The following is a 15,649-nucleotide window of genomic DNA, read 5'->3' as shown; positions in this document are numbered from 1 at the left end:
TCACAGGATACAACCTTAGTGAAGAATAATTCTTTCATAGAATATTCATGCACAACTGTCAGAGAGGTTCACTATCCCTGGAAGAATTCATGGGATGACATTTAAGCACAACTTTCATTAAAAAAAGTTAGGCATGGTCTGGATTAACCAAATCTTTCCATAGTTTAGGTGAGTACCTCTTTGGAGCTTATTAACCATCATGGAGAGTGGAGTTCTTATGGCACTTTCTACTTCAAATTTGTATTCTGATGGAAGAAAATAAATTCACATTGCAGTTTAAATTCAGAAAAGGTTTTTTTTTTTTTTTTTTTTTTTACAAACATTTGAAATCTCTCTCTTTAAGGGAAAAACACATTTCAGCAAAATACAATATTCTACATAGATGAGATACTTCCCACAGGTTCTTTTCTTCCAGGAGTTGATCGGTCATCTTCTAGCAGTAGGTAGGTTCCCAATTTGAACATCATCAGTCTTTCACAAATGGACAAAATGATGGCAGTAAACTCGAAAAACTAGGGAGAGTTGCACATAAGCTACCAAAAAAGGCAGAGGTTGGGCGTTACCTGCAAATCATGATCTCATATGTTAAGATGTATCTTGGCATTTAGTAATTGGATTTTTGGAAATGCAAATATCTGAGTTTGGGAGGTCAGATGATGCTTAGTTAGATTCTTTCCAGGTTTAAATTACTTCCTAGGACTGAGTTGGGGCATTTTGGGTGGTAAATGAACTCTTCCAGAATAAGAAATTCCATTTCAAGAAATTATTGCTACAGTTCACTAAAGAGTACCATGGTGTCCTGGAAAAGATAATGTCCCTTACAAAATTCCACTCCTCTAGTCACTTGAACAATGGGAAATTCACATTTATTTTACTCACTTTGGTCCTTGAAGTCAGAACCTAACAAAGAACTGTTTTCCCTCATCCAAAAAGAGACTGTCTAGATGGAAGTATGGTATTGGAACTGCCCTGGTGGCTTGGCAGTCTATGCCACCATCCTCATATGTATTTGGCAACTGGCATGCTTGATTCTTTCTTTATAAATCAGCCTGCCAATCTTCTTTGTATGTGGAATTGTCTAAAGTAATCAAGAAAAAAAAATGACCCAAATAGGCAAGCTTTTTCAAACTTGATAAATGAATGGAGAATGGCATACCTCAGAAAGAAATGGAGTAATAGTTAATGGAACTTCTCAGCTGATTACCGCCATCTTTTGAAAGGGATGTAAAACAAATCTTCACAAATGGTGAGTAAACTATGAAAGAAGAATCCTCCTCCCTTTCCCCAAAACCCAACTCTTTAGAAACTTCTACTTCAGATATGAGATCATGATCTGTAGGTCTACTAGTGTCAAATACCATTTCATTCTAGCAGAGTCATCCAGGTTAGGGTTATCTGTGACATGAATTTAACAAATAATGTGAGAACAATAACTATATGTTTATCGCAATTATTTTCCATACTTGATCAATTGATACTCTGCCCATACGAACATAGTTGCGAAGACATGAATCATTTCTAATAGAAACTCAGTAACCTCAAGGTAGGACAAAACAAACTTCATTTGATAAAATAAAATTTGGTTAAACGATTTTCATTTTAGAGAGACCGTTCTTTCCCTTAATATCCTGGTAAACTCTTTATTTGGAAAAGTACACTAGTTTTGTTGTTTTGTCATTTCTTAATCTATCAACTTCATTTCCAAAGACTGCAACCAGAATGGTATGGTTTGTATCTCTTTTCTGAACTTAACAGAGTCCAAGAGGTTTTTTCGTTTTCCCAGATTTTAATATTTTAAATTCAATTAAAATATACAACCAAAGTTGGTGGGAAATAGTAGCTCTCTTCCAGGTAAAAGAGCTTACTAAAAGATTTTAGAATCACTGGACATTTGTTCAGTTCTACCTGAAAATTAACTTATTTTACTGCTTGGCATGGGAAAAGGCATTTTCTAGTAATTTTCTGTGACAGGAAACACAGCATTAATCCAAGTAAGCACCCAACAGACTAAGTCTATCTGCTGGGGAGCAGTTTTAAACGTTAACTCAATGAAAACATTTACCTCAGTACTTTTTCTGAGAGAGCATTCAGCAGCAGTTACAGTTAATATGTCACCTGTGGACAGCTACAGACACCCTAGGTGGTGGGCCAACTGAGGAGCACTTTCCAGGTAACAAGAACGATGATATTGCAAGAAGCTACAAAACAATATTGCAGTAGTTAGAGTGACCACTACTATAGTGATCGTGGCCTGGGTCAATGTGCCAAATATTAATGCAAGGAGCACACTAGACTTTATAGAATTAGAATATTTTCCTTACACTAAGAACCAGTTGATGGCGCGTGATGAATGGTGATGATCCATTTATTGTTTCGTTCTACAAACGCTTCCTAGTTAGATCTCCTTTCTCCTATGTTAATTATATTCCATGGCAGTATATTTTCATCATCTAAAATGAGAGCACTATAACTATGGTATACCCCAACTCTCTCTCTCTCTCACACACACACACGTGCACACACACACACGTGTACCCTTATACACACATGTATTGGACAATATGTATAAAATGCTCATTTGCAGTGGGTAAGCTCTCTGAAAGTAGCCAAATCAGCCTTCCCAAATATAGAGAACCATTCAATGCCAATGAAAAGCCTTATCAACTGTTAAGCTCCAACATGAAATTTTAACCCTTGTCCATGTGATAATTGGTTTAAATGCATTTTGTGTTTTTTGCTAGGTCATCTAAAGCAAGAATCTCAAAGACTGACATTATATGTAGAATCTAATGGACTCACATCTCTGTTTATTTTGCTTCTCACACATCTCTTGATGCTGAAACATGAGTTGATTTTGAATTGCCGTTAACGCATCTATATTTAGCTAAGGCTGATTTGGCTTTCTAGAGAAAGGTCAGCCCATCTGCAAATGGACACTGTCTTCCACACAAACATCAGTGTACACTAAAGACAAATCTAAGTATATGTATATTTGGCATATATACATATATATGTACACATAAAATGGATTGGGAAGTCCTTTGGTTTAGACGGGATTAAATATGTACTTCCCAAGTGCATAGGTTTCCTTTGACCAACCTTTTCGAAACACAGATAAGAAAAGTGTCATGGCAATTTTGACATTTCCTCTCACTTTCCCTATGTAGAGGCCCCCTTTCCTTTCCTCTCCCTCTTTCTTAAGCATTTTATTTTTGAAAGTGGTTAGATCTTTTGGCTTTCAACACTCCATTGATTCGTCCATTCCTTGGAAGAGCTCTAAGATCACATCGACAAACTTATCTTTAGTGGAGAACAAGGTTGCAAATAACATTTCCCTCTTCTTTGATTCTCTCTCCCCCCCCAAGAAGCAGACACCTTGATGTGTCATGAACAATTCACTCTTGATCTGACTTTCCTTGTTATCCCTGGCCAGCCCAAGCAGCTGAGGTCTGAGCTTTACTCTCCCTGCATCGTTGTGCAATACTGGAAAAGAAAAATAATCCATTTGTCTACACCCTTCAGACTGTGGTGACATGATCAGGGTTCTCTTGGATTTCTATGCATTCAATTTCCTCTCTCTCCTTTCGTTTGGCACGTTTCTTTTTCTTGTGGTGCTTTTTGGAAGGGGGGAAGAAGGTTAGGAACACAGGTAAGATAACAAAACAGTGCAGAAGTGTGCAACCCCCAGTGAGCAGCAAGCATTTGAACAGTGTGAAGGTCAGGTTCGAAGGCACAAATAGGAGGGGGACCAACCCAATAAGAAAAGAAGTAACATTTTGCAAAATGGCTGTCCCATGCTCTTGTAGGGAGCTTTTTATACATTGTGTTCGGGTGTGCTCAGTTGCTAATACAAATGTGTAAAGCAGTGGTGCACAGTGGTCAATGGCAAAATTTAAAGTGTAGATAAGGCACAAGATAGAAATGCAATCCATGTCGACGTTCCATAATGTCATTAAGCCCAGAACGCCCAGCTCAATTGAGGTGACACTAAGAATTAGCCAGAAGTTTCCCAGAGGGTGGATCACTAGGAAAAAAGTCAGGATTAACACCAGGAGAACACCAAAGCCTGCAATCAGAACAGGCACCGTGACAGACAAGCCATAATGATCCATGAACACAAAGGAGGGGTTGAACACGATAAATCGGATGCTCTTTGATAGGGACAGGGGCCTCAATTTTTCCAACACTTCTATGACTTCCTTCTGCTTGTCTCTGCTAGTCCTGGCCACCAGATACAAGCGAGAAGCAATAATGTTGTTTTCATCCCCTGCCTTGGAGAAGATGATATCGTTTCGAAAATGCTGGAATTCTGGCTTTTTTAAAAATGAACTTTGTAGGACACTGATAAAGTCACTCTTGTTATTGGCACTGATGTTGCTAACTTTCAGGAACTGGTAATACTGCTCCACCCAGGACACTGCAGTGAACCCACTGCAGAGTCTCCGTAGATCCTCCTGGACGCTGCTGTTCCAGTACTCCAGGGGCTCGTAGATGTAGAATCCTATCACTGGGCTGTAGTTGCTGAAATATTTCTGCTGAACCATGGCATAGGAAATGCTTGGAGAGTCACTGGCTAGTAGATTGATGATGTTGGCTCTGTCACTGATCTGCAAGCACCCCATGAAGGAGAAGGAGGCATAGATGAGATAGAGGATGACAACAAATGGCTTCACGTAGATATTGGTAATCCATTCATTGTAATGTTCACGGAGGAAGTGCTGAATAAAATGGTGCTGGTAGGGGTTCGTCTCGTGATGGGATGTCTGTTGATGCCCATCACTCATCACGGTCTGGAACCACACAGGTTTGCGGTCCAGGTATTCCGCAGAGGGGATCTTACAGCAGAAGATGCTGTGGTAGCGGTTTTGCTCCAGTTGGCCCGCGAAGACCAGACAGGAGCCAAAGAATGAGAAAACGTAGAAGTAGTTCAACAGAATGGAGACACACATGTTCTGACAGAAGACCTTCACAGCCTCTATGTTTGTGAATGGGCTGGCACCCATGCCAAACGTAATGAAGTACAAGGAGCTGGTCATGGTATAGGTGACCATCACATCAGAATAGGCATCTGCTACCCTGTCTTTGAAGGGCAAATTCTCTCTTGTTCTTCGCCATCCAGACAGAAGCTCAAACACTCCTTTAGTTCCATGACCTAGTTTTTTAAAAAAAGAGAGAGAATAATCGTTTTATTATCTATTATCTATGCTAAGCAGTGCTTTAGACTCCAATCTGCAAAATGCTATGATCCTCCTATCAGGGTCTCAAAATTTGAGTTACACAATGGGATATATTTAGTCCGTGTGTCCACTTTAGCAAAGTCCAAATTAATTGGTCTTCTGGGTAAAACGAAATCTGTGTTGTCTGTCTTATTAATTCGACAAGTCATAAATAAAATTGACATTGTGTGATTTTTTTTCTCCCCCTGCACACGTTGTCTCCCTAAGCGGGTCATAAGTTGTAAATGGTAGGGGCTGTTATTCATGCATTTTCAAATGCCCCTCAACACCAGTTGAGTGCTTGATCAACTGAGGCATTGACTGATAGTCCCGAACCTCCATTTTAAGCTGACTTACATGCTGATTTAGAAAATCATAAGATGATTTTAAACACTTAAAAATCACTTTACATTGATTTTAGAAGGTTAATAATCCACTTGGTAGCCAAGTGGCTTAGAAACCAATTCCTATAGATATGATTAATTAACATTGGATGTGAGTTGAAAAAAATCCGCCAGGTCACATAAAAGACCGGGCAAAACCTTCAGGGTGAGAGATCACAGCAAGCATTTTCTTTGGGCTCCTCACAGAGCTTTTATTCACACAGTACGGATGCTGACTAACATTTGCATCATAAAAGTGGATGGGGAATGGTTCTTTTTAATCAACTTCTGTGCACTCTTTAATAAGGGTAAATAAGCAAAAGCTTCATTCAACAAATATTACTTGAGCACCTGCTATGTACCAGATACAGTTAGATACTGAACCTTTCCCCCTGCCCCAGGAACTTAACAGCTTTTAAGATACTACCACTTGCTTCCTTATCAGCAAAAGCAGAAAGCAGCTGGGAAAGTAAAGGTATTATTCCATTATCTTCAATTTCCCTCTTTTCACTTCCCTGAATTAGCTCTGTCAATTACCATCCACAATGTATCAATTGGTAACTTTCTAACTGAGTGAAAATCTTCATAGATCACTCTTGCCCTTGTAGGCAAAGCAATACTACACACAAACCTTTTCTATGAATGGATACAAGCTGTTTGGGCTCTTCTCCAAGAAACCCATTAGAAAAAAATGTAGCTTAAAGGCACAAAATGACCTAGTTCAAGAAAACTTGGAAAATGGACTTCGTGTGGCACCTAGATATTGGAGCAATTCACTCAGTAATGCTTTAACAAACACATTATAATGGCTGGGGTCTTATTATAATCACTGATTTTGTGATGTTGATAGGGTTGCTAATTGACCTACATAATTTTCCCCCTTCTTTGTTACTTTTATTTGGGACTGCAATGGGCACAATTAAAAACTATTTCTCAGCCTACCTTTCAACTAGAGGTGGCTCATGTGACATATTTCTGGGTAATGTAACTGATAGTCACCTAAGGATGCTTATTTGAAAACCAGAAGGAACTTTGCCCTAAATGGCATCATGGAGCCACCAATAAGAGCCACGGTCTATCATCCTCTCTAAGTCTCTTTAAAGAGAGCCAAATCTCCATTTGTCTAAGCCACTGTAAGTAAGGTTATTACATGCAGCTGAACCTATTCCTAACCAACAAAGTTTTGTAGGTGAGTTAACATTACTGAAACCTTTTTTTATGAAGTTTAAATATATATAATGCTAATATTTGACTTCAAAGATACATGGGTTCATCTATCATGGGAATTTTTATTAATTATTAATTGTTACTGTATTGGAGTTCTTCTTATCCTAAATATAAAGCCTATTGAGTCTCCAAAGTTCTCTCTTCTGAGTCCCCAGTCAGAAAAGATGTTTATCCTAGCAAGTAGAAAAGGTTAGGCAAATTGCATTTAAGTATAAGGTAAGTTTTTTTGTGTGTGTGTGTGTGTGTGTGTGTGTGTTTTGGAGGCAATGATCTATTACTTCTTGCATTTAATTACTAGCTCAACATATATGTGTATTAAGTCTAATGATTATTTTTTTGAGTCTAATGATTCTTAACATTAATTCTTCATTTTTATCTTCTGCAAGACTCCTTGACCAAACAGAATACTTGTTCTTTCATTCCCTTGACAAAAACATATTAGGATATTAGCTGAAGTAATTAAAATAATTCTTTAATTAGAGCACTTCTCTTCTGAAATGAGGACTCTTGCTGTCTTTGTAGTCATAAGGAGGGAAAAGGCTATGTGGGGCTGCAGCTAAATTTGGCTTTCCTTTGCTAATGGTCACTTTTATGGAATAGTAGGTACACTATGTAGGCCAGATTGTTGCTTTATATAGTACAAAGGTCTGTGTGGGAAGTTGATGCTAAACTGTATGAGGTTAAATAACCACTCTAAGTGTGATGAAGACTGAACACATAATTTCCAAACTTTGGAGAGGGCATATTTTATCCCATTCATAGGTTTAGATATTTTACAGTCCATTCCTACAGATACTCACTCATTTGATTCTCACCATAATCTAGCTAATTCCTAGCAGTTCAGATCTATTACCTGCTGCATCAACGGTGGTCTTTCCTCTCCCCATGAACCTGCCCATGATCAGTGTTATCTTCTTAGTTTTATTCACGCTATTTTCTCTGCCTTACAATACCTTCTTCTCATTGCTGGTCACATGGAAATTCTGTCCATCCGTGTGTTAAGCGTCAGCTCAATTCTCTAATTTGCCGGGAAGCCATCTCTGACAATTCCAGACATATTGATTTTTTTTTCTGTTCCTAAGGTCTTACTGCACTAATTAGTTACTCATTTTGGCACACAACCATGTGCTCTTTTGCTCTGGAACAAAATGGTTTTCTTAGGATATGTTCTATTTCTTTGGTTAGATTGCAAATTCTTCAAGGTCAGGGAATACATTTTATGTTACTCTTATACTCTGCAGAACATCTGGCAAAGTGCTAGATGCCCAGAAGATGCCCACTAATCTCTAATTGAATTCAATCAATTCTTGATTCTAGATGGGTTGAAAAAATGTATCTTTTAATTACTTTTTCTAAAATTTATTATGCATTTTTATATCTCCAGAAGTTATACACTTTTAATTCAACACAAATATGTATTTTGATTTGTTATACACAAGGACCCATACTAGTCAACATAAAAAACATAAAGGTAAACAAGAAACACAATATTTTCCAATATCTGTCAGACCAGAAGGGCATTTTTACTTGGGTAATTCTGAGACAGAGATTATAGCTTCTAATACATACGAATTTTAGAAGCAGTCCCATAGGGTGTTCACAAGTGTTCCTGTCTTCTACTAACTGGATGCCAGTAGCACGCTCCACAGTTGTGACTACCAAATATGTATGTCTCCAGACATTGCCAAATGCTGACTGTGGGATAAATTGCCCCCAGTTGAGAATTACTGGTGTAGTCAAAAGAAAAAAAGATAGCATGCATGTGCACACATACACACATATTTGAATCACCTTTTTCTGGCTATACCAACAGGACATATTTACATCAAAAATTTTGGAAAGATGGAAAAAATAATGGTGAAAAATTATTTCATAGTCCTACAACACAGATAATTGCTGTTAACAATTTTGTGTTTTTCTTTCAATTTTGTATGTATGTATTAAACTTATCCATCCATCCATCCATCCACCCATCCATCCATCCATCCATCCAGATTGGTAACTACTTAATTATTTCATGAAACAGAGCTCCTGTAAGGAGATATTAGAATTTGGGATTTCTCTTGCGGCTGGTCAGTTGGCTCTCATCAACCACGGAGAACCTGCTTTCTAACCTCTGCAGTATTTTCTCTCTAGGTTTCTTGCTTTTTACTTTGGCTTCCATTCTGAGGCTGATACCATGTTTTTAATATCTGCTCACTTGAAAAAAGCCCTAACTCTCTACCATACCTTTTTAGAAGGGTATATGCACTCTTTTTCACCATTACTGAGGGTCCTATTCCAATTCAGACAAGACACCTGAAATCAAGACATTGGTATTCACCCAAAAGGAAGTGACCCACCATCTTAGAGGATGATTATAGAACACGTATGAGTGTGACTTGTCCCACTCAACAATGACCTGAACTGATTCCATTATATTCTCTCCTTGGTCCTGACAGTTCTTTGCTTCTGTCCCATTTCTACCAAAATCCTTAATCCTTACCTAAGGCCTCAGTTTGTCTTATGAACAACTCTGTTCAAATTGCTGACTGGTGAGACACATATATGTCAGCAGTTAACTGATATATAAAGAATAATTGCATTCTTTCTAAGTAGAGATGAATGGTACGGACTGTGAAAAGACACCTAGTTCTTTCTGAGGGATCAGGGAAAGTGCTACAAGTTTCCTATACGCAGGGGATGATGCAGTCTAGACTGATGGAATAACATGAATTAAGGCATAAATTTATCTGTAAATTAAGAGGAGGTAGTTGTGGCTTTCATATTTATAATTGATATTTTTTCTCTGAGCAGAGATTAGCTTGTTTGGTGTAGCAGGTTAGGCCATTGTTGGAAATATGCATTTATTTATTTATTTATTTATTCCCATTTATTTTATTTATTTATTTATTTATTTTTTGTTTTTTAAATTTTTTATTGTTATGTTAATCCCCATACATTACATCATTAGTTTTAGATATAGTGTTCCATGATTCATTGTTTGTGCATAACACCCAGTGCTCCATGCAGAACGTGCCCTCCTCAATATCCATCACCAGGCTAACCCATCCTCCCACCCCCCTCCCCTCTAGAACCCTCAGTTTGTTTTTCAGAGTCCATCGTCTCTCATGGTTCTTCTCCCACTCCGATTTCCCCCCCTTCATTCTTCCCCTCCTGCTACATTCTTCTTCTTGGAAATATGCATTTAATATTCCAGAAGATGACTGCCAAACTTTGATCATGATTTCCTTCCATTATATTAATATATATTTGCAAACTATATTAGAATGCCATAATAAATGGCTCAACTGGGACATTATTGGATAACTAATCTTTCTCGAAGTTTCATGAAGGAATAGAAAGGGAACTCTTAGGAGTAAAATGCTTTGGACAGAGTTGGAACTGGGAGAAAAATTCAATGTGGGAATGGAATCAAAATTAAAAGATTTGTGTGGGTATGTGTGTGTACTGAATATTCTAAAAGTCTTCAGGGATGTTGGGAGACCTTTTTCCAAATGAAAGCAAATGGAAGCACTGTTCAATAACAAGCAAAACTTATGTGACATCTGGCTAATATATTCTATTTAACAATAATTTAACAAGTGCTATTATTTACAATGGATAAATATGGAAAAAATGAAGATTATATGGATTCTTCTTTTGGTCATGGCATTGCAGGTCAACCAGTGGGAAAATCTTAAATGGTTAAAATTTAAAAGCATGTATTTTTGTTATCAAACAAAACTGATTTCTGTCCTAAATGAGCTGAATAATATTCAGAACTGGTTATAATTCCATTTGATTCTGAAGCAATCACTTTACAACAACTAAAGAGGACTTCTAAAGTAAGATAGATCTCTGAGAACAGATTCCTTCCCACACTTAACATTTCTCTAAAGTCCTGTATTCCAGTGTGAACTTCACACTGTGATTGCACCTACGGTGCTGTAGGAAAATTCTGGTGACATGGTTAGGCCTAGAGTGACTTCCTTCAAAGTGATGTTGTTCATCTGTGAATGGAATATAAATTTTACAGTTGCCATTTTAATCCAAAACCCAATCTCTCCCAAACCAGAATTCAAAAAAAAAAAAAAAAAATACATTTAACAAGGATTAAATCAAATCAGACCTAATTGTTACTGATTCAATTAGTACTCCCTACTGGGCTTCTCTTGATATATTGCTCTAATAAACACCATCTGTGGGCTTCTAATTCTTTCTAATCAGCTGAATTAGAATTCTCTTCATTTGCCTTGAGAAGATGTACTAGTGAACCTCCCTTTATACTTGAATATGTCAAGACTTCAGCAGATCATGAAAGCTTGACATCTCCTGTTTCAGTGACATAAGAAATAAAGGTAAAAATAATATTCCTTCTTACGACCTGCTCTGGAGAAATCTTTTTACTTTCTCTGAGCATTTATTTCCGCTTTGGTTAGCTATGCTTTCATTAATTGTGTTTGTGGAAATCACCCTTGAGCTCAGGTGGAAGAGTATTTTGATTTTCTATCGGGCTCTTAGGCTATGTGACTTACCCATACCAATCAAATGAATGAAGAACGAATAAAAAAATAAAATTCAGTCAACTGAACCAGTAAAGCAGCTACCAACAACAACAACAACAACAACAACAAAATCTGGATATTGAATCAACATTTTGAGTTACCGTTCACTTGTTCAGCATTATACGGGATCCTTATCCATTGTTCCTTCTGTTTAGTTGGCTGTTCCTGCTTCTATTTTAAAGATACCACTCCAAGATGATCTCATCTCTAATACCTTCTGCTTGCCCTCTTCATCCCTAACTCAGCTGCTTAGAAGCCTCTCTGTGTTCCAACACATATGGTAGCGCTTACTACTACCCACTACTAAAATTATCCATTGGTGTGATGTTTTTTATGTAAGTCTGTAAGGTCCTCACTGTCTAGGGTAGGCACTGTCATTTCCATTTTTGTATTTCAATTATTTGACACTTATTGGTGCTCAATAAATGTTTGTGAAATTGAATTGGTTGTGATCTGTGTCTAGTCTTAAAGGTATTTTTAGGTGTTCTTGCAATGATTATTACTAACAGCTCTATATTCAGCATTAAGAGTCTGTGACATAGAATTTGCCTCATTTTACTGAGAAGGGCATTTCCTGAGTGTTACCCAGTGATTCTATGGCAGAGCTGGTGATAGATATCAGTGATGTTCAATTGTAAAATTAGCATATAATTAATTAATTTGGCTGGTTCAGCATTATAAATGTCTGTGAGGAATGGAATATGAAATTAAAAAGCTTGTTCTAAATTGTTATTTGGCAGGATAGAAATGAATCTACAGGGTACCCCTTCTACCCAAGAGATAGATTTTTTAAATTTTTTATTGTTATGTTAATCCCCATACATTACATCATTAGTTTTTGATGTAGTGTTCCATGATTCATTGTTTGTGCATAACACCCAGTGCTCCATGCAGAACGTGCCCTCTTTAATACCCATCCCCATGGTGTCTCACCTAGAGGTGGTGATCAGTGTGTATTTGTAGACTAACTACTTTTAATCAACTCTCATCTAGAATAAATAGGTGATTATCAAGCTCTATTCATAAAAATGGCCAAGGCTTTTGCCTTTTGATACCCATAGAGCTTCAAAGACATAGGGTAGGTAGTTATTCAACAGGAATTTCTAAGCCACTATTGCCAGAGGCATGTTGGATGGTTTTACCTGAAACTGTGATGGTATTGTGCAATGAGGGGAGGGTCTAGCTTCATATCACCCTTAAGCAGGAAGGGACTTCTCTTGAAACTTTCCCATCCCAGTACAGAATGAAGGAGGCTCAACCACAGGGTAAAGAGGCGGCATATTGCAATGAAAAGAGGAATTCAGAATGAATCTGAACAGACACTCATCTCTCAGCACTTAGCAGGAGGTTAGAGGATTTCATTAAGTCCCTAAGAAGAAAAAAATGGAATTTAGTATCAGATTCTCATTGTATGGTTTTCAGTGACGTTGTGTATTTTATACATATCTTAATGTATAGAAAATGGCAGATAGTTTCACTCCAGAGTTGTATTCCATCATTTTTGCTAATTTATTTTGTAGTTCTGCATGAAGTTAAATTAAAAAATCTAGTATGTATGTGTGTTTCCTCATATACACATGTATGTTCTAAAACCTGGTGACTATTGCAGCTAAGGCTTTAATACTCAAAGTGGGCAAAACTAGGTAAGTAACATGATTTGATATTGTGGTTAGTAGCACATCCCCAGAGCCAGATTGCTTGAGTTTATTTGTTTATTTCTTTAAAGATTTATATATTTATTTGAGAAAAAGAGAGAGTGAGAGTGAGTGCGGGGGAGCGGGTGGAGGGGCAGAGGGACAGAGAGAATCCCGAAGCAGACTCTCCACTGAACGGCTAAGCACAGAGCCTGACATGGGGCTCAAATCCAGGACCCTGAGATCATGACCTGAGCCAAAATCAAGAGTCAGATGTTTAACCAACTGAGCCACCCAGGCGCCCCCAGATTGCTTGAGTTTAAATCCCAGGTTTCTTTCTTCCTAGCTCTGTGACCTTGAGAAGATTATTTTTTTTAAACATTCCACCTTTCAGTTTCCTCATCTATGCAATGAGATGACAATGGGGCCTACCTTATAGGATTGTTATGAGTTTTAGATAACTTAACATATGTGTTTGGCACACAGTAGGTGCTATATTGAATGGAAAAATTCAGTGCTGGGCAACTGCAGGATGTTTGCATCCAGAACATTCCAAATCATTTGACTTGGAATGCCACCTTCTAAACGCAGGTTGTTTACCGCTATCTTTACTGCCACAGCTGAGTTGACTTTTGAGGGGGATCCCCAGTGCTCTCTTTTTAGATTTCCTTGCTGCGGAGCCTCAGTGCTGCCAAAAGATGAAACATCCCTGCAGGGCCAGCACACATATGGTGGCCTGCTTTCCTGTCCTCTCCCTTTCTCTGGTATTCCCATTCAGGGGAAAAAAATACTATGAGCAAGCTATTTGTTTTTTTCTCAATGCTTTTCACGTCTTTCAGGTTCTCTGAAATGAATAAACATTGTTTTTAGAAAAGCAGCCCTGACAGTTGGGTGCTGTCAGGTTGGCCTCGGGTATTGCCAGGAGCTGGTCTGGCACCCACAGCTGGGCTTAGTGCTATCCTGTTGACCCCAGGCAGTCTGGCAGAACTCATCATGGAAGACCAGTCTGTGACCGGGATGTATTGAGACAAAAGAAGACCATTCCATAATTATGACTGAATATAAGTGAAACACAACAAAACATAAAATGAACCAAACATTCTCTGATATCAAGAACGGTAGGAGTGATTGCCATTTCTTTACCAATCACAGTTTAGTCTTGATCTCCTGGTCTTAAGTCTGGTGTTCTGGCCTTCTAGGTATAAAAATTATTAAGATAACTGATCATTGAATTATCCTCTCTTCTTGACAGTAACCAGCCATGCTGCTTTGAACTCTCTTGCAAACCACCTAACACTTGCAAAAATCATATAAATCCATTCTAATACCTTAGTCCTATATTGCTCCATGGTCCCCAATGGTGTGTGTTCTTCCTCAATGTAATGAGTCAATTAACCCAAATTTGTTCAACTATAGTAGTATTCCTGGTGGTCTTTGGCTGGAGGGCAGTGGCATTTTAATATAAATAAGTATTTTTGGAAAACAAAAGAAATTAAAACTTTTGTTGTTATAGGAGTTAGAGCGGGAGCACTGAGTCAGACTTAAGCCCCGCAGACTTGCATTTCCAAACAAAGGGATGGCCTCCAGGTGGAAGAAATATCTTGGTTGCTTTATCAGTGGAAAAAGAGAAAAGGTGCCAGTTGGCCATATGAGAAGTGGGAAGATGTTCTGAGAGGAAGATAACATAGATATTAACATAGGGAAAGTGAGGAGGAGCCATGTGGAATGAAGAAGTCATTTTTTGAAGCAAAAAAGAGCAATTAATGGAAGAATGGGTGATCAGGCTGAAAATCTTAAAATTGATGCAAGAAGTGGATTTGCAGTTTATAAACTAAGCACGAGCTTATGCTTAAAAAAATCAAGACCTAGAATAAGGGATCATATAAAAGAAGAAAATAATAAATAACAAAAATTTGTAGGAATGAATGAAAATTAAGATACGGTGTTTATTGAGGTAAAGACATTTAAAGAACAAGAATTAGAAGAATTAATTCATTTGAAGGACATTTCCCAAGTGCCTCCCATTAGGAAAATATGGTGGAATGTCATCCTTCTGAAGTTTGATAATTCCCATTTGTCGCACTTGAAAACTACATCACGTCCACATGCCTGAATTTAGCAGTTCATTAATTACAAGCTTTGGGGATCTTCTATCCTATAAAGAGTAAAAGTAATGATAAATTAAGATTTCTGTAACACCGAGATCTGGAGAATACTTTTAAAATGTCTGATTCAATCACTGGGAAACACGTGTGAAATGGAAGTAATCTTACTTAGCAAAGTTAAATTTTGCATAGTTTTAGTTTCCTAATAAATATTGTTCAAAAGAAATCTTCAAAGTTGTAGCATGAATGCTTGATAATGCTTCAGAGGGTAAGTTTTCTGGGAGCATCCTTGAGTGTTTTGCTGCCTTTTTACCAATGAAGATGAAATAAAAACATCCCATGGGCTGGAATTTCTCTCTGAACAGAATGGCCTAAAGCCAGTGGAAACTCAATTAACCAGAAAGCTCAGGAATTAAATCATTTGAATAGTCATTAAATTAATCAACCAGAACTTCCTTTCTGAATCAACTTTTATTGGTTGATTAACTTTATTGGAGATCTTTCTAAAATGCATTAGACTTATATTCCTCTTCTGTG

General features: G+C 37.7%; 1 protein-coding gene across 4 annotated transcripts in view; it reads right to left on the bottom strand.

Moving 5' to 3' along the window:
* Positions 1-891: 891 nt before the first annotated feature.
* The window catches only part of PTCHD4 (patched domain containing 4), a 184,858-nt gene continuing 170,100 nt past the window's right edge, over positions 892-15,649 (bottom strand). For all 4 annotated transcript variants that reach the window (XM_036109319.2, XM_036109387.2, XM_036109240.2 and 1 more), the window contains one exon: positions 892-5,152. In XM_036109319.2, coding sequence (XP_035965212.1) covers positions 3,519-5,152 — 1,634 coding nt within the window. In that variant the 3' untranslated portion in view covers positions 892-3,518. The remainder of the gene's footprint in view (positions 5,153-15,649) is intronic.

Source organism: Halichoerus grypus, chromosome 9 (genome assembly GCF_964656455.1).
Source record: "Halichoerus grypus chromosome 9, mHalGry1.hap1.1, whole genome shotgun sequence".
NCBI lineage: Eukaryota > Metazoa > Chordata > Mammalia > Carnivora > Phocidae > Halichoerus > Halichoerus grypus.
Note: the sequence above shows the minus strand (reverse complement) of the source record. Positions and strands in the feature narration are given on the sequence as shown.